General features: G+C 42.0%; 1 protein-coding gene across 1 annotated transcript in view; it reads left to right on the top strand.

The window, feature by feature from the left end:
• The window catches only part of LOC100583419 (aldehyde oxidase 2-like), a 77,837-nt gene extending 62,093 nt beyond the window's left edge, over positions 1 to 15,744 (top strand). Inside the window, 4 exon segments of the mRNA XM_030803569.1 lie at positions 1,654 to 1,719; positions 1,832 to 2,020; positions 4,557 to 4,724; positions 15,691 to 15,744. Coding sequence (XP_030659429.1) covers positions 1,654 to 1,719; positions 1,832 to 2,020; positions 4,557 to 4,724; positions 15,691 to 15,744 — 477 coding nt within the window.
• Positions 15,745 to 20,857: the final 5,113 nt, after the last annotated feature.

Raw genomic sequence — 20,857 nt, forward strand, 5'->3', positions numbered from 1 at the left:
AATTCCATGGGAGGGTCCAGAGATCTAGCCTTATCCTGAATTTCCACTTAAAAAGACAATCTAGTAGTCAAAAATGAATTGCTGATGACAGTCTAAAATGTATTAAATTTTTTATTTCATTTAGACAACAAAATCAGTTTCCAAGATTTCTCCCAAAAAAAAGCTTCTATTTATAAAGACACATTTTCTAATCTGAAGGAATAACTAACTTAGTAAATAGTCTTGAGCAAACATTTTGAAAGCACATAGCAATGTGCTGTTTCTCCAAAGTCAATTATCCAAAAAGTAGGACTGAAACAGATTTTGGGGGAAGAGAGGTATTAAAATAATTGTTATAATTTCTATTTAATTGAACAGCCAAGAAGCCACCCATTGGAGACAGGGAATCATACTTAACCCAAAATTAACAACTTGCATTATAAAGGATGCAATTTTACCCAAGGGCCTTGGTATAAATCCCTAAAGATATGAAACTTATGAGGATCTTCCAGAATTTATAATGCTAGAAAAGTCAAAATTTGGTCTTTTCTGTGCCTTTCAGTTTACATTTACAGTTTAAGGTTCAATAATTTCAGTATCACTTTGATCCCTTAAAATAGTTTACTTCTTAAAGAGGCAAAACTTCTTTTAACTAAAGAGAAATCAGAGAAATTTAGTGACAGGCCTGTTGCGGCTGGCCATTTGTGGTTGGTGAACTAAATCATCCATCAACTCAGTGTTAGTGCACAGCCATCTCTTTCCACTGCCCAGCACTTACAGTGCAAAACACACCAGGTTTCAAGGTAAAAGTAAACTGAAGGCCCACTCTGAGGTGTGTCCAATCTCCCTCCCTATCCAGGTTGAGGATAGATGAAGGCTGGTCCCAATGCCCAGAGTAGGTTTTCCAAGAGGCCAAGGTTTGAGTCAAAAGAGAATTGCCAAGTCCAAAGGGCTAGATAGAAAGTAGGAGCCCAGGTACTGAGCTCAGAGAACGATGATCTTGTCAGAACAAGCACCGGGAAATGGAGGCAGAAGGGAAGCCCTGAGACACTCCGGAGATAGGCCACAGGCACTTAGGGGCTTTTAGTGGCTCCTTAATAACCTGCAGGCCCATGCCCAGTGCCAAAACAAGGGCCAGATTCATGTGATGCTTCTCAGAGAAGGAAGTAGATTAGCAAATCAAAGGTGCTCTCAACATTTGCCATGAATACCTTCCAAGATCTTGCAAATCCACAAACTCATACATTCCAGTATGGCTCTAGGATTTTCACAGTAAAATGGCAATAGTACCACCTGCCACAGATTATCATGAGGACTACATGAGCTCATAAATTATATTCCAACAACAGATTCAGATTGAGAATCAGATGAACAACGAGGCACAACAATTATTTACCAAGTGACTCACTCAGACACACTAGCATGTCATGGACTTTGGAGTCACTTAAGAGGAGTCAAAACCATGAATGTACAAGATCTTCCAGGGTCATGGACAGTCCTGGCACTCAATTTGAAGAGTTCAGCAGGCATCTTAGCAGCTCTAATGTTGACAGGGTTCAATGCAGTGTTAATTAGCCAGCAGGAGTTCTGGAAAAACTGGAGACCGTTTGAGTATACCTGAAAATGATACTTTTAATTCAAGTTTTTTGGCGAGGTAATTTTTGTTTTGGGCAGAAAATCAGAACGCACATCATCATGGATGCATGTTGCAGCCTAAATCCAGCCATTGATATTGGGCAGGTAGGTGCTGGCCCACCTGGGCGGATGCCCCTTCCTGGGAGTCATTTCAGGATAGGTAAAGGCCTTCTAAAAATGACACAATGTCACAAAGCTTGAAATTGTCCCCCTCCAGATTGAAGTTTCCTTTATTCAAGGAATGGGGCTTTATACCACTGAAGAAATGAAATATTACCCAGAAGGTGTCCTGTACTCTCAGAGCCCAGGTGAGTACAAAATTCCAACCATCACTGATGTCCCACAGAAGTTCAATGTCTCCTTGCTGCCCTCGTCACAAACCCCACTAACCATCTATTCATCTAAGGTAAGCACCCAAACCTACCACTGCACGGTGTCATGGATCGGGTAGCACACGGCAAATGAAAGCAGGTGGACAAAATAGCAAGTCATTGTTAACTGTTATCAAGAACAATTCACTATAGACTGCTAGAATTTGGAGATGAATCACCCATTGCAAACGTGGGCCAAGGATTTTAATAATTTCCTCTTTCACTGGAAACTCTAGAACTCACCAAAAAGCTTTGACTTCTTAATAGAATAACACTTTTACTTAAGACCCTGAAGACTACAATATTAAACAGGATTGGAGGCACAATGCGACTGAAATCCTAGCAGTGGCAGCATGGACAGAACCCTGGACTGAGGTCGCAGAAGACCTGGGTTCCTGCCACAGCCCTATCCCCTCCCTGTGGTCTTAGGCAAATCACTCACCTCTGAGGGGCTCAGGGTCCTCACCATACCCAGAAATGCATCTAGAACAGTGGTTCTCAATTGGGGGTGGGGGGAGTCGGGAAGGTGATTTTGTACAAGGCAGCCCCCAACCCCACTACAGAGAATTATCTGGCTCAAAATGTTAATAGCATCAGAAAGCAAAGACATCAACCCTTAATAATTGCTAAAGTAATGAAACTGCAAATTAAAATAAAGATCATTATTTGTTTGCCTTGCTCTATGCAGATAACGTGAAAAACACCCTCAGAGTAAAAACTTCATCTAGGTTTGAGATGTATTGTTAAAGTTTCTTGACTCCTCTTAAGACTTTAAAATCTTTCCTGGCCATGGTGCTGCACACCTATAGCTCCAGCTACTTAGGAGGCTGAAGCAGGGGATTGCTTGAGCCCAGGAATTCAAGACCAGACTGGGTAATCAATAAATAAGATCTTTTGGGAGATGTCTTGCTAGTACCCATCCTCCAAAAAAAAAAAGTATCCAACTACATCTGTAGAAATTTCATCATGTCCAAACTGGATCCCCCTGTCAGCCCAGGAACGCCAGGAAATTCCTCTAGACCTATGGTGATGAGGTCAGGGCAAACCTGAAAGGAAGGACAATCAATAGGGCCTTTGGATTCTCATTGGACTGGAAATCACTCTAAGGGGAAAAGGCAAAAGGGGGCTAAGAGCCCACAGAGAGCAGCTTTTAAGCCACCAAGAGTAACACAGGGCAGAAAGGACCCTTGAGTCCTTGTAGTTGCAGACAGCCACTCACAAGCCGACACTCAGGAAAATCATGGGTTTGCAGGTCCCACATGGAGGGTACTATGTAAAAACAACAGAGAGCTACCAGGTACCGGGAGCTGTACTAGGTGCTTTTGCGTTTCCTGATCCTCACAACACCCTATAAAGTTGGCATCACTGCCCACACTTCACTAACAAAGGAACAGAGGAGATTATCTCACTTAGCCAGAGAAACACGGGGAGTAAGGGCCAGGATTCAGACTCAGTCTCACTAACTCAAGGGTCGCAAATTGGTGGTCTACTGGCTAAATCTAGCCTGAGATGTACTTTTCTTCGGCCTACACAGTGTTTTTACAAGTCAGGGAATTTTACATTAAAATACAGATATCTAAATTCTCTTGAGAAAATGGATGATCTGGTAATTTTGGCTGCATTCTTGGAAAGGCAACAACTAACTACAACCAAAGAACAGCTTCCCCTTATAGATAGGACATGGGGGTGCTCTTCCTCACCTTACTTTCCACTGCTCCTTACTGTCCTTCATCTGCCTGCATCACTCATTGACAATACCTGCCTGTTCCTTGCAGATGATGGGTTTACAACCTTTCATCTGGTATCAAAGTCTACTCTTTCTTCTAGAGTACCCTGCCTATCCTGACCCTGGAGTTAAAAAAGGCATTTTTCTCTCTGCTGATAAAGCTGGCTAGTTCAATCCATTGAATGTGTTTTACTAAATAGGGTACTTTCCCATTACCACACAAAGACACTCATACACACACACATACACACATACATACCTTTCCTAGGGAACAAAATTTAACCCCAACGGGATTCAAGATCTGGGAAACTCAGATTATGCTGGGACTTTTTTCTTTTTCTATGTTTTCTTTTTGTTTTTGTTTTTGTTTGAGATGTAATCTTGCTCTGTCGCCCAACTGGAGTGCAATGGCATGGTCTCGGCTCACTGCAACTTCCGACTTCCAGGTTCAAGCAATTCTTCTGCCTCGGCCTCTCAAATAGCTAGGACTACAGGCACGCGCCACCAGGCCCAGCTAATTTTTGTATTTTTAGTAGAGACGGGGTTTCGCCATGTTGGGCAGGATGGTCTTGATCTCTTGACCTCATGATCCATCAACCTCAGCCTCCCAAAGTGCTAGGATTACAGGCATGAGCCACCAAGCCCAGCCTATGCTGGGATTTTTAAGACTACTCAAGCTTCTGATTCAGTCAGTAGGTCAGCCAACAAACATTTATTGAGAAGATTTTGTGTACAAAACACTGTGCAGGGGTTGGGGATACAATGGTGAACAAGACCTGGCCCCTACCCTCTAGAAACTTGTAGTATAGTATAGAAGTTTCTTAAACCAATGTGCCTTCTTACAGGGCCTTGGGGAGTCTGGGATGTTCCTGGGGTCATCTGTGTTCTTTGCCATTGCTGACGCTGTGGCCACAGTGCGAAGAGAAAGAGACATAGCTGAGGACTTCACGGTGCAGAGACCAGCAATGCCAGAACGGGTTCGAATGGCCTGTGCAGATCAATTCACAGAAATGGTAGGGAATTGTTTATTTTCCTAAAAGATGATTTGTCTATTTCCTGCTTCTTAGACCTCTTGGGTAAATGTATAACCTAATCTGTGTCTAGCTAATCAAATTATGAAATGAAAAAAGCAAATCACACAAATACACCTTGTATACATGTAGTAATTTTAACTTTTAAAAAAGTATTTCCCAAGCGTTAATTTCATCATCTTAGCAACCCTGATGTAGGATAATTTATTAATATCATGCTGCAGCCAGGTGCGGTGGCTCACGCAAGTAATCCCAGCACTTTGGGAGGCCGAGGTGGGCAGATCACGAGGTCAGGAGATCGAGACCATCTGGCTAACTCGGTGAAACCCCCTCTCTACTAAAAATGCAAAAAATTAGCCAGGCGTGGTGGCACGCGCCTGTAGTCCCAGCTACTCAGGAGGCTGAGGCAGGAGAATCTCTTGAACCCAGGAGGCAGAGGTTGCAGTGAGCCAAGATCATGCCACTGCACTCCAGCCTGACGAAGAGTGAGACTCCATCTCAAAAAAATAAAAATAAAAATAAAAAGAGTATATATATATGTAATGCTGCAAAAACTAATAGCTAAATGGAAAGCAACTGACTGATTTCTCCAAACAGTGGTTAAGTATTCCCTCCCTCTATCCTACCAACTCCATCCTGCCCTTCAACAAAAACAAACACACACACACAGAAATCCACGTGTCATATAGCCATATTTGATAACGTCACTTTCTGTGTTCCCTACACAGAGAGTATACACAGACTGCCTGTCATTTAGAAGTAGGGTGATCCCATTGCGAGCTACTGCCTTTCTCCTTCATTCTGTTTCATACCAATGCCTCCCAGCCCGGGAGAGGGAGGACTAGGGGGTTATCCATGTGGATACACACATGGCAAATCCCACCTGCTGAAGGTTACAGATAAGCAACTTTCCAGAGGTCATTGAGCCTCGCCTTTGCCAATGTCCTAAGCACCCTAATTTAAGTAATACCAGGTAGCATTACCTGACTGAGCACCACGCTGAACATTTTACGCACATTAGTCATTACTGCAACTCTGTCAGGTAACTACTGGTATTGTCTTCATTTTACTATTGAGGAAATAGGTGCAATAACTTTCCCAAGATCACACACTCTGGAGGCTAAGATTCAAACCCAGGCTAAGCATTTGGGGGCTAAGATTCAAACCCAGGCTGCCTGGCTTCACTATAATATATGGCCTCTCAGAGAGAAAAGAGTTGATTCTCTACTTCTTAAAAGGAAATTTCTATTTTCAAATCTATATTAAAAGAAGCCCAAATACTTAACTGACCTCTATAGCCAACCATAGAGTGAAAAGATCTTATAGAAATATTGCTTAAAAGGAAGTGTCATAATTATTAATTTCCTTCCCTTACATAACCTCTTCCTATTTCCATCTTCGAATCTAACTCAACAATATTTCTTATACTCCAATAATACCAGTCACCCTGTAATTTCCCTCCACGTCTTCTCCCAGTCTATGGATCTGACCCTCATCTCATTCCATTGTCTACAGCAATGATTACAATTACCTGCCTCTGGCCAGATGCCCTCCTCAGATGGGCAGGGCTGGGAAACCAGCAACCTCTACCCACTCCAGGAACTCCTCTGTGCGGATCTTGGCCTAAAGATCAGTCATCTGCCCGTTCCTGACTCTGCTAGTGACATGGTCACTGTGGAATGGTGTCATGTCATACCCCAAAAGCATAAGCACTTCTGACCTTTAAAAAATGTTCTCATTCACATTTTGCAATAATAAATACCCTTTTCTGGAATGGGGAAGATTAAGAAAACTAAAAACACAGCAAACAAAAATATACTTCTAATCTTCCTTTCTTGCCTGAGGTTAATGTTTTCAGTCTTCCAATGGCCTGGCTCCTAGAAAGTGAATTCCTTCATGTCTAAGATTTCAGGCTGTTTTGAATAGTCCAGTTGTCTGGCAAAGTAGCTATGTCACATACAATGGTAAGAAGTGAAACACTTTGATTTCATTTACCATTTGGGACTTAGCTTCTTAGCTACCTGGTCCATATGATGAAACCATATTTTCTCTCAAGTCTGATGGTTCCTTGATAAAACTAACGTATCTTTGCAGATATAAATCATCTACTAATTTGTGCCCATCAATCAAATGCTCAATGTTAGAATAATCTAGCATTTTCTAAAATACTTGTAGATACATGGTTTATAAATATCACTTCATGTTATAACCTATGTTTGCTATTTTAGACCTCCTTTTAATAACATACATTGCATTTTGTCTTTGTAAAAGTAACACATGCCCATTATGGAAAAATCAGAAAATGCTGAAAAGTATAAGGTGAAGTTAAAATCAGCCATAATCCCACCAACCAGAACTAACTATAACCATGTTTTGGAGTGTGAGTGTGTGTGTGTGTGTGTGTGTGTGTACACTTTTTTTTTTTTTTTTTGGAGACGGAGTCTCGCTCTGTTGCCCAGGCTGGAGTGCAGTGGTGCAATCTCGGCTCACTGCAAGCTCCGCCTCCTGGGTTCACGCCATTCTCCTGCCTCAGCCTCTCCGAGTAGCTGGGACTACAGGCGCCCGCCACCACGCCCGGCTAATTTTTTTGTATTTTTAGTAGAGACGGGGTTTCACCGTGGTCTCGATCTCCTGACCTCGTGATCCACCCGCCTCGGCCTCCCAAAGTGCTGGGATTACAAGCGTGAGCCACTGCGCCCGGCCGTGTGTACACTTTTAACCATGCTTTAATTTACATATATGTACGATATATCTTATTTGTAAACTCATTTAATAAAATCAGGATATCCCTGACATAAGTCTTTGAAAAGATTTGAACAGTATAATTGGGAATGACTCTGCTGAGCCTCAGTCACAGAAAAATCTGGATTGGGAATTTCATGGGAAAAGCATCCCATGAAGCATCACTCAAAAAATACTTGCTTAAACACAAAAAGAAAATACCTGGCCAAACTCGTTTATCCTACAACTCTTAATCTTTGTCTGTAGCTACTGGAATAAATTTGAGGGGTGAGGGAAGGACAGAATGTTTAACTTTTCAATAATAAGTCCCTTGTTATTAAGGCTACTTAGACCATATGGAGAATGATCATTTATGCTTTTCTTTTTCTTTTGGAGACAGGGTCTTGCTCTGTTGCCCAGGCTGGAGTGCAGTGTTGCAATCTCAGCTCACTGCACCCTCTACCTCCCAGGTTCAAGTGATTCTCCTGCCTCAGCCTCCAGAGTAGCTAGGATTACAGGTGTGTACCACCATGCCCAGCTAATTTTGGTATTTTTAGTAGAGATGGGGCTTCACCACGTTGGCCAGGCTGGCCTCAAACTCCTGGCCTCAGATGATCCGCCCACCTCAGCCTTCCACAGTGCTGGGATTACAGGCATGAGCCACCATGCCTGGCCATAATCATTTATCCTTCATACTTATCATGACCTACAATATTCCTAACCATTGCACTGACCTCACATGTATTTGAAACAGTGAAAAGAAAGCCCTCTCCAAATACTTGAGAAGACTTCAGTTAATTTGTTCAAGCCTCCAGACCCTGTCTCCTCAACTGTTCACCAACAGAGAGAAGGGGCTGGTTAGAGGCCAGCCTTGATCGGGACCTCCCAAGGAGTGCAGAGAGGAGAAAGTCCTGAGTCTTGGTTTAACAGAGGCCAAGAAACACACAAAATTTAGATTATTCTACTATTACCTGTTGCAGGAAATGGCAATACTCCTCTATCCATATAGCAACATAAACAAGAAACCCAGGAGCCATCCTGGCATTTCTCTCCCTCATACTCAGTAGTTAGTCCTTCACCATGTCCTGTTCATTTTCACCCCCAACAATTTCTTCACCCAGTCCATTTTCTCCATCCTTAACCACTGTATTATTCATTCATCCCACAAACAGATGTTAAGCATCTAATGTGTGCCAGGTATTGTTCTGCAGAACAATTCTGGGGCTACAGTAGTGAATGAAACAGAGACCGCCACCTTGGTGGAGTTTAGTTTCTGGTGACCCCGAAGCTACCTACCATCTCTCCATCCTAGATCAAAGCTGCCTCCTGGCTGATCTCCCTACATCCCCTGCAGCCAGAAGCTTGTGGTGTGGCAAAGCAGACCACGCCACACCAGCACACACATTGGCAAAAAACTTCCCTTTGCTCATAGGAGACAGAAAACTTCTTAACTTGCCTTCCTGAGCCTACAAACCTTCAGAGTCCAGCATGGCCAACCTCACCCACCTCTCCAGCCACCCATGACCTCACCCAGCCACACTTGCCTTCTTCTGTCATTCCTCATGTTAAGGACAGAGATACTCACTCCTGCTTTAGGGCCTCTGCCATGCTCTTCCTTCTCCTTGGAACCATCTTCTTCTGTTCAACTTGTTAACTCCTACTCAGCTTTAATCAAATTCAACAAATTCATTTGATCCCTTCCTTTCTGCATAGTTTGAGGTCCCAGAAATATAAGGTCCCTGCTCTCAAGGCATTTATAGTCTAACAGGGAAGGAAGACAGTGACTGTGAATTATAAGTGCTTGGCTGACCCTGGGGTATACTAATACATCCCACAGAATATAACCTTTCTGACTTAGCCTCGCTGTTTTCTTGAAGTCAGAGGGGTCATAGATGGGATCCCACTTCGGTTACTCATCATGCAATTGTTCATTCATCTAACATATTTATTGAGCACCTTTCATGTGCCAGGCACTGCTGGGGAACTAAAAAAATAGTGGTGAGCAAGGCAATCTCTGCCAGCATAGAGCTTACATTCTGTGGGGGAAGCCAGACAGTAAGCGAGTAAACAAACGCACAATATAATTGCAAGCAGTATTGAATACTGTGAAGGAAAATTGAAGAGAAGGGAGCTAGAATGTGATGGAGAGATTATTTGATTATAGTTCCTTGGGGAAGTTCCCTCTGAGAGTGTTCACATTTGAGCCAAAGCCTGAATGAAGCAAGAGACCAAGTATAAAGCTGGCAACGATACAGTCCAGGCCAAGAACAGCTCATGCAAAGGCCCTGTGGCAGCTTCAGAAGAATCAAAGCCGCTTGGGACTAAGCAGCCCTCAAAAGTGGCCCTTCCGTGTCTGATTTGCCCTCTGGTAGAAAAGTGTCTGATTTGCCTCTCTGGCAGAAAAATCTTACAATTGTTGTTCTCCGTGGCTGAGAGATAAAATAGAATTTGTGGCCACACCATTTATTTTCACAACAACGAGTGAAACCTGGATAGTCCTTCTTCCAATCAGCAATTTTCCTAGTCTTTATCATACACTTTATCACACTTCAGACCTACTTCTTTAGATCTTTAGTGACTATAATTCATTCATCCCCTTAGAAGCCACAGCAGGCCTCCTGAAGTTCTTATAGACTGGCTGCTCACACAGACCAATTTCTAAAGCATCTTGGAACAAATCTGACCCACATCAGAATTTACTCTTTTTTTTTTTTGAGACAGAGTCTCTCTCTGTTGCCCAGGCTGGAGTGCAGTGGTGCAATCTCGGCTCACTGCAACCTCCGCCTCCAGGATTCAAGCGATTCTCCTGCGTCAGCCTCCTGAGTAGCTGGGATCACAGGTGCACGCCACCATGCCCAGCTAATCTTTGTATTTTTAGTAGAGACAGGGTTTCACCATGTTGGTCACGTCTCAAACTCTTGACTTCGTGATCCACCTGCCTCGGCTTTCCAAAGTGCTGAGATTACAGGCATGAACCACCGTGCCAGCCAGAATTTACATTTTTAATACATTTGATCAAATTACAACATGGTTTTTAATTGAAATATATAATGATTCACACTGGTACGCAATGCTGTACTATGCAAATGTATATATAGAAAGAGAGAAAGAATAAGAAGGCCGGGCGCGGTGGCTCAAGCCTGTAATCCCAGCACTTTGGGAGGCCGAGGCGGGCGGATCACGAGGTCAGGAGATCGAGACCATCCTGGCTAACAGGGTGAAACCCCGTCTCTACTAAAAAAAAAATACAAAAAATTAGCCGGGCGTGTTGGCGGGCGCCTGTAGTCCCAGCTACTCGGGAGGCTGAGGCAGGAGAATGGCGTGAACCCCGGGAGGCGGAGCTTGCAGTGAGCCGAGATCGCGCCACTGCACTCCAGCCTGGGGGACAGAGCAAGACTCCGTCTCGAAAAAAAAAAAAAAAAAAAGAATAAGAAACATAAATATTAACAGTCTTTGTATTGGGCCTTTGAATGCCCTTGTCAAAACACAATTTGTTCTAATGAATAAGAAGTTCAGGGAGTGAGAATGTCTGTGTACTAGAGCATGAGTATTGAAAAGTTCAAGACCTCCTCTTTTAATAACCTCCTTATAGCCATAAGGTAAATAACAGCCTGACTAGATCTATTTCTTAAACAGAAATGATGGTAAAACAGTACTTTTCCCTCGGAACTAAATAAAATAATGCATGTAAAAATACTGTGTAAATATGAGTCATTCTGTAAATATTAGCGTTAAGGTCATCACCGAAAACCCATAAACTGTTAATGACCTGCTTCAAAATATGCCTCTCCCAACAGGCTTGAAAAGTGTTTCCACATTAAATCAAGTTGACCTGCTGAGGCCAGAATAAACAACAACTCTTCTAACTAGCAGCCTCATTTTCATGGGTAAATTAGCTTCAAAAAAAAGGCAGGCATTGGTAAGAAGCCTAAGGCATGTTTATTACCAAAAAAATCATACTGTATGAATGAGCATTTACTATGTCAAAAGGTTTTTTTTTTTTTTTTAACATGTTTGGGTTTGTTTAACCTTAATCACAACCTAATGCTGGCTGCCATTTTTGCATGGCTCTTTCTCAGGTGGTTAATTTCTGGTGAGGACAGTGTTGCCGGTGATGGTTTCTCCTCTGAGCCCAGCAGGGCAGTCCGGCTCAACTAGGCGTGGCCAGAAACATCATCTCTATGTAATTTCCTTTTCGGTGATGGGAGAAAGAAAAATATGTATTTCCTGGAAAATGTGTTTTGTACAGTCATCTTAAATTCCGCAAGGGGAAAAAAAGTAAACTTCCTTTAAAGATATACATATTTAACACTTTCAAATGAGGACTTCTCCTTAGAAACAGTGATTTCATTTAAAAAAAAAATCTTTAGGATTCAGAGACATGAAGGGTTCCATATCCTTAAAAATTAGAAAAATACTGACTTGGAGAATGTGGAATAGGCAGACTTTTTTAAAAAATCATGTTATCTTAATATCACCAGCAGCAAAACGTATTTATTGAGTAATCACCAAATGTGGTCTATGTGGGTTGCCGTAGTGGGAGGCCATGTAGAGCCAATTAACCGCCTCAGTTTCCATCTCCTGAAAGTTAAAATCAGACACCTCAGCTTGGAAACAGGTTTATAAGCAGGTTTCAGCTTACCCCACTTCTGAAGGGGCAGCCTGGAACACGCTGACTCATAAGAAATCCTTGCAATCATAACAAATGGCTCATGTCCTGCGTTAGGCTGACGCATGATCTTATCGTACCCTAGTGGGGAAAAGCCCTTCATTCTTAGATCAGTCCTCAATTCCAGATGGCCATGCCTGTCCTTCATAGAATCTGCTATTCTATGAGATTGACCAATGGCTAGTTTCTAATGGCCTTCACCTTCTTCCTACGCCACAAACCCTAATACAGTCTCCATCCACGGACTCCCCTCCCTTTACAGCACTGCGTCTCTCACATCCCCACGTCTCATTTTCCCTCCTTGCTTCTTTTGCATTTCTAGATGCCCAGACTCAGTGAGAACTGGCAGCATTAAAAGCGCCACCTGTTTAGTTCAGTATCTGGAGCCCTTCCTCCCTGCTGAAGGAGGAGAGGCACGTGAACATTTTGCATGCTGCCAGCAGCCTGGTTTACCCACTCCTCTCAGGCAGTTCACTCCCAAACGCTAGCCGTTCAAGATGAAGCCTGCTCAACCCCGTACTCTATACACAGCCCTGGATTTCTATGAGCTGGGGGAGACATCTACCAGCCCTACAAGACTGTATTCTATTTCTTGGGGCTCATATACCACAACATGTGAAAACATGAAATCTCTAGCCTGTTCAGCTATAATTTCAGCTACAGATAATTGGCAGGGCCTTAGACCAGCACGGACATGCTTCGGTCACCTGGATTCCTTGAGATGGAACACAGAGCAGACTGCACGGCTCAGGACAGACTGAGAATAGAGTCTCCCACAGTGTCTTCCTCAGAATGCTCAACCTATTGACCTGTTCCCATGAGACACACACGCATACATGCATGCACGTACACATACAGACACACATGCACGCACACGCTCAGACAGGCATGTACTCATTCTTAACCACATTCTTCTGGCCTCTCATGCTGTCTTGGAAGAGGTTTTATTGGCTGTGAAACTGGTTCCACATTGAATACATTTGTCCCAGGATGCAGGAACTGAATCATTTCCCTGCAAGGCTTGATGACATTTCACAGAGTAGCCACTCTTACTCCTGAAGAGAGAGTCTCTGATACTGTTATTGAATGTATATTTGTGTCTCTACCAAAACCCAAAAAAATTAGCCACGCATGGTAGCACATGCCTATAGTCCCAGCTACTCAGGAGGCTAAGGTTGGAGGATCGCCTGAGCCCAGGAGTTTGAGGCTGCAGTGAGCTTGATTGTGCCACTGCACTCCAGCCTGGGTGATAGAGCAGGACCCTGTCTTTAAAAAAAAAAAAGAGAGAGAGACAGAGACTAAAAATTCCATAACTTTAGCAGAAGAGTAGACCCAAATCTGCCACAGCTAAACTGAGGAATTTTGCCCTGTGTTCAGCCCAGACCTTGCAGAACAGCCTCATTCTAAAGAAGAGGGCCAAGCAGCTCCCACAGGAACAGCTAAGAAGAGAATAGGTGCCACATTTTCTTAATCCAGTCTATCGTTGTTGGACATTTGGGTTGGTTCCAACTCTTTGCTATTGTGAATAGTGCCGCAATAAACATACATCTGCATGTGTCTTTATAGCAGCATGATTTATAGTCCTTTGGGTATATACCCAGTAATGGGATGGCTGGGTCAAATGGTATTTCTAGTTCTAGATCCCTGAGGAATCGCCATACTGACTTCCACAATGGTTGAACTAGTTTACAGTCCCACCAACAGTGTAAAAGTGTTCCTATTTCTCCACATCCTCTCCAGCACCTGTTGTTTCCTGATTTTTTAATGATGGCCATTCTAACTGGTGTGAGATGGTATCTCACTGTGGTTTTGATTTGCATTTCTCTGATGGCCAGTGATGATGAGCATTTCTTCACGTGTTTTTTGGCTGCATAAATGTCTTCTTTCGAGAAGTGTCTGTTCATGTCCTTTGCCCACTTTTTGATGGGGTTGTTTGTTTTTTTCTTGTAAATTTGTTTGAGTTCATTGTAGTCCAACAACGATAGACTGGATTAAGAAAATGTGGCACATATACACCATGGAATACTATGCAGCCATAAAAAATGATGAGTTCATGTCCTTTGTAGGGACATGGATGAAACTGGAAAACATCATTCTCAGTAAACTATTGCAAGGACAAAAAACCAAACGCTGCATGTTCTCACTCATAGGTGGGAATTGAACAATAAGAACTCATGGACACAGGAAGGGGAACATCACACTCCGGGGACTGTTGTGGGATTGGGGGAGGGGGGAGGGACAGCATTAGGAGATATACCTAATGCTAAATGACGAGTTAATGGGTGCAGGAAATCAACATGGCACATGGATACATATGTAACAAACCTGCACATTGTGCACATGTACCCTAAAACCTAAAGTATAATTAAAAAAAAAAAAAAGAGAATAGGGAAGGCCCTTTGGGAAGGTAAACCCTTTGTTTACATTTCAATACAGAGGGCAAAAAGTAAGAATAGAATTTAGGAAAATGTCCTGAATGGCAGAAGATGGGTGAATTATTTGACTTCTTTTTGTATTTTTGTGAAATAAATACATATCAGGAGGAGGGAGAAAGCCTTTTGGAAACTTCATAGCTTTCCATCATCGGGGAAAAGCTTGCTTTGCTTTTTAACACATTTGTAACTAAAAGCCAACCCTTCAAACAAAAACGTAACAGGGGAAAGGAGAGATGTGTGTTCTGCTTTGGGCTTGAACCTAAGGGGAAGAATTCCCCAAAGAGGAGACAGGCATTGAGGATCACGAGAAAGGATGAATAATTCTTGGAGCTTGTAGCCCAAGAGAGTGAAAAGAGGCTTGGGTTTGACCAGCAAGAACACAATATCACACAAACCATTTGACTAAAGGTGCACACAGGCCTGTTATCATATCACTGTAAAGAAGTCCAGGTGTGTGGGCTCCAGTGTACACACCTCCCAGCCTAGCCACATCCCTACTCCCAAATGAATTCATGGGATGTGTAATTCTCCTTGGGATTCATATCTGGGAAGCAAAGAAGATAGGTAACTCACCGAAGTGCCCTCTTACTAAGCCAGGAACAGTGGCTCATGCCTGTAATCTCAGCACTGTGGGAAGCCAAGGCAGCTGGATCACTTGAGGCCAGGAGTTCCAGACCAACCTGGCCAACATGGTGAAACCCTGTATCTACTAAATACAAAAATGAGCCAGGCGTGGAGGCACACAACTGTAATCCCAGCTACTCAGGAGACTGAGGCACGAGAATCACTTGAACCTGGGAAGAGGAGGTTGCAGTGAGCTGAGATCGCGCCACTGCGCTCCAGCCTGGGTGACAGAGCAAGTCTCCGTCTCCAAAAAAAAAAAAAAAACTAAAGTGCCCTCTTATTTAGCAACATTAGATATAACAGAGAGGGCAACACAAACCCACCTTCTTTTCACAGTTGTCAGTTGAAAGGAATGACACAGTCCCATGCCCCAGGAGCCAGGAACATCCAGCCTCCTCTCATCCAAAAATTTGTTTAAACCCAAAGACTTGATGTAATGCCCCTGTTGAAATAAATAGTGTTATGGTATATTAAGTGTTTAATTTGCTTTCTTTCTTAGATCCCAAGAGATGACCCTGAGACATTTAAACCTTGGTCTATCCCTATAGCATAACACTGCTATCATTCCCTAAAAGGTAAGATCAATAAGCTAAAAGATAATTATTCAAAGTGGGGAAAAAAATCAGCCAACCCAGGCTTTCCAACTTTGTTCTATGGAAATCAAGAATTGCACAAGTGCTTAAATCATGCTTCATTTTAAAGTCAATATATCTTATCCAATATTTAAGTCCTTTAACACTAAATATGCATGGTTCTGGGAACTGACAAAGGAAGGCCAGGGTGTTTTAACCAACATGGTAGTTTTTTTAATTTTAAAATAAAATATGAAAATACACTGGATTAAAATATTTAAAAAGCCTACTCCCTGATTCTTTTAAGAATCACAACTGGAATGCAAAAAAACAAATTGAAATCCACTGATTACTCCATTTATAATTAACTAGCACTATTTGGAAGAGTTATCTCTTTGTATCCATTGAGTTCAACTGCTACAATTTTGTGCTGCTGCTTAACACTACACACAGAGCACTGAAGGCTTTGGAGAGTGGCCACAGAAACTCCTTGGGAAATATATGCTGATAAGAAGAAACATGGTTTTTTTGTTATAAAATTCAACTTCCACTTTCTGCACACTTACTGGGCAATAACTGAAAACACTGGGGAAGAGAGAGAACTATGGCATAAACTCAGATAAAAATAAAATAAATTTTTTTCATTAAAATCTAATTTTCCAATGTAATTGTCTAAAAATACCCACAAGTATTAACACATATAATATATATTTAATTCCATTGTGCTGTGTCATATGAGAACAACTTGTATTGATGTTTTTACTAAATCAGACTAAATAACCGATGAGAATTTGCTTCTCCTTTACAACAACACAAATCAAAATAAACAACACTTAAAATTACATCTTACGTTACTGTAAGATAGTCATTTTAACACACACCAACAAGCCAGGCATGGTGGCTCACGCCTGCAATCCCAGCACTTTGGGAGGCCAAGGCAGGTGGATGGCTTGAGTTCAGGAGTTCAAGACCAGCCTGAGCAACATGGTGAAACCCCGTCTGTACACCACCTGGCATGGTGGCACATGCCTGTAGTCCCAGCTACTTGGAGGCTGAGGTAGGAGGATTGCTTGAGTCCAGGAGATGGAGGTTGCAATGAGCCAAAATTGTACCACTGGACTCAAGCCTGGGCAATGGAGTGAAACCCTATCTCAGAAACACACACACACACACACACACACACACACACACAAATGTACAGCAGAATTATCTAAGCTCTTTAATTATTCTCTTTCTATCCTTTCTCTTTCCAAGTATTAAAGTTAAATGTGAACATGATGGCAAATCTACTCTAATTCTTATGTACAACAAGGCATATAAAGTACATGGCATCGTGCCTGACCCATAGTACTCAATATAGTTACACACACACAAAGACACACACACATTCAGATAAAATGCCAAATTTTAACTAACTAGACACCACCAGTGAATGAATGGGGTTGTCAAGTTTTTGTACAGCCTTATTTTTTTTGGGGTTGGGGGAGGGACATGGTCTCGCTCTATCACCCAGGCTAGAGTGCAGTGGTCCAATCTCAGTTCACTGCAACCTTCGCCTCCCAGGTTCAAGCGATTCTCGTGTCTCAGCCTCCCAAGTAGCTGGGACTACAGGCACGCACCACCATACCCAGACTTATTTTTTTGTAGAGACAGAGTTTTGCCATGTTGGCCAGCCTGGTCTCAAACTCCTGACCTCAAGTAATTGGACCGCCTCGGCCTCCCAAAGTGCTGGGATTACAGGTGCCCAGTCTGTACAGACGTTAAAATAAAGACCATCCTCTGCTATGCATGGTGGCTCATACCTGTAATCCCAGCACTTCAGGAGGCCAGAATGGGAGGATCACTTGAGCCCAGGAGTTCAAGACCAGCCTGGGCAACATACCAAGACCCTGTCTCTATTTTTTTTAATTAAAATAAAAAATTAAAAAATTTTTTAAAAGACCATCCTCAAATTGTAAGACAAATTAAAAAAACAAAGAAACCTCTTGTCACTTTACCATTTATAATTACTTCTGTGTGTCAGAATATTATCAATGCCATGCAATCAACACAAGATGCAGATATAAATTACATTCTGAATCTGTAACTGTCATCCTTTACCTGCAATTTCAAATTTTTACATTCTTCAAAGTAACATAATTGGCTCTTATATATTTGCTTTATAAGGAAGTGTTCAACATTGATCTTATAAATCAAATTCATACCACACTAAAAACATATACATGTGAGTATGTTCCCCATAACATTTTAAACCTCTGCTAAAAATATTCAAAAACTTCCGATGTCATCCAGCTTATTTTATAAATGAAGACACGGAGGCCAGAGGAGAATAGTAACTACCCAAATGTACTTATTCATAGCTGTAAATCTTATCAACCCATTTGTCAATCATTTATTGTTCTTCTCCCTATATATAAAGTTGAGAGATTTGCACTTTGTTTCATAATTATTGTCTTGTCTTTTTTTTTTCCAGGTGTTTCAGTTTTTCACAAGTAAAAAGATGGCTTGTTAATCCTAACTGGGTTCCAAACTGATATTCTTATACTGTTGTAGAAAAAAATAGACACAAAATTTAGAAACGTTTCCAACTTTGATTATGTTAACCCAATGAATCATTATTTGCAAAGCATTTCACTTAGACTTTCCAGCCTAGAGGCCACCAGAAAAGCACTGCTGTAACCACAGTAAGCAAGTTTAGTTTTTTTTGTTTCTGAAAAGATCACGTAAATGTTGCTGTAAAAGCAAACTTTTCCTTTCTGTGTCCATCCAATCTAGATGGACTGGTAATACAGGTTATGATTATAGAATGAAAGACACTTCTTGGTAGATAAATATATGATGAATTTTCCCAGTGGTGTATTTGATTCAGTAGCCACAAGAGAGTTCTGCAAGTTTTGTTTTGCCATGTATTGACCATAGGTCTGTGTATGTGCATTTGACAGCAAAGGGGTGGTACTTCCTTCATGCACATCTACTATTCAACTAATCAACATTCTTTTGGATTTGGAGGAGGGGAAAAAGCAATATAAAAACATTTTCAATATCTTGCCCCCAACCCCTCTGTGTTGTTGTTGTTGTTGAAAAACATCAAATCTGGTATCAGAGTTTAATAAATATTGCATATTTCAGTTTCCCATAGATTGAAGTGAGAACATAGTGCAAAAGAATTATAAATTGTAATTACCCCCTACGTTGTGATTTAAAATATGCAAGATCCTCTCTACCAATAACTTTGAGAAGGAAAAACAAAAGAAAAAAAGAAATGAGATATATTGGATCCACCAAATTACATTCATCTGAGTTTAGAGGCCTTCAGAGAGAGGAACCAGCATATAAATTAGGCCCTATTTGACCAGAAAGTCAGGGGTAAGCTGATTTTCTACTAGCCAGATTTCACACGATCAGGTTCCCCAAGCCATGGTCTGCAGTGACCCCTGCAGTGGCTGAAGGAGGGGAGGCAGAGCTGAGAACGCTGGGTGATGGGTGAGAGAAGGTAGGCAATAAGGCATGCAATACAGCCTGGAGGAGGCTGAAGGTCCTTAAAGCCATGGGCACGTTGTCACGAGAGGCTGGGGCATAGCTGTCCACAGGCCCATCTGCAGACATTGGAGGCTTCCCTACACCACAGGAGCCCAAGGGATAAAGCAGGACAGGAGCACAAAGAGAAGGGAGGCAGGAGCAGATGGGTCATGGGCAGGACAAAAATTACGCAAGACACAGGAACATTAAGGGCTGAGAACCTTAGTGGGAGTGGCTGGGGTGAAATAAGTTGAAAGCATATTTTATTTTTTTTTTTAGCTCTTTTGAAAATAAAACCCTTAATCTAATAAGAATGTGAGAAGTTTGTCTTACCATGTGTATCATTTTAAATGATGGCAAATATAATTGGTTTTTTTTTTTAGAATCTTGTCAGAGCTAAGGATGGTTTCTGGGCATTTATTTTCCATTTGTCATGGTTCAAAACTACAAAGCACTAAAAATAGAGGGGCTTGAATAAAAATTATTTCTGTGAGTTGATGCACTAAAATCTGGATGGCATGGATGTTAATAAAACACTTTTTTAAAAAGATACAGTTGAAGCCATATATTTGAAACCAGTTCTTTGGGCTCAATAAACATCATTAAAATATGAAACAGACTAAAATGTTTAAATAAGTAATACATTAACATGGCTCGAATGTTTTAAAAAAAGGTAAAGCAAAGACTTACTCTCATACTGCTATGGCCTGAATGTTTATGTCACCCCAGAATTCATACATTCAAACCTAAACCTAAAAAGTGGTGGTATTAAGAGGTGGGGCCATTGGGAACTGCTTAGGTCATGAGGACTCCACCTTCATGAATGGGATTAGTGCCCTTATAAAAAAAAGACCCCCTAGAGCGAGTTAACCTGCTCCACTATGTGAGAACACTGCAAGAAGACACCATCTGTGAACCACAGAGGAGGCCCTTATCAAATACTGAATCTGCTAGCAGCTGGATCTTGGACTTCTCAGCCTCCAGAACTGGGTTCTGAGCAAAACATTTCTGTCTGTGAGCAAAACATTTCTGTTTATAAGCCACCCAGTTTATGGTATTTGTGTTATAACAGCCCAAACCAACTAAGACACATACCACCCCCATCCATCCAATTCTCACACATGCACAGAGTATAACTTCTGCTTTCCCAGAAAGCCTAGCACGTAACCTGTCCCAGAATGCCCAGCCACTCTTGGCAAAATCAGAGCTACTCAGCTGGCCCTACAAACGGACAGGACACAATGGCCAAATGTCAGAATGTTTGAGGAAGTCTAGGGCAACAGGACAAGTACCTGGTTCCTGCCCTTATTTTCACACCTGCTGTGCCCCTTCTCTCTGTCTAAACAATTCCATTCTACCAGCTTCCCAACATCAGCAGCATCCTGATGCCTGTAAGGGTGAGGAAGCATAACCCCTAATGCTCATCATGGGCTTCATGGAACCTCCTATTTCTTACTCCCTGGGCCTTGGAGCACAGGAGACGTTTGTACTCTTGCCTTCTGAGCCTGAGTTCTCTGAGTAGGTTTTCTCTTTTGTAAAGAAAAACAGACTGCTCCCAGTTCCATCCCAGAACAG

This window comes from Nomascus leucogenys, chromosome 22a, assembly GCF_006542625.1.
Source record: "Nomascus leucogenys isolate Asia chromosome 22a, Asia_NLE_v1, whole genome shotgun sequence".
Lineage (NCBI taxonomy): Eukaryota > Metazoa > Chordata > Mammalia > Primates > Hylobatidae > Nomascus > Nomascus leucogenys.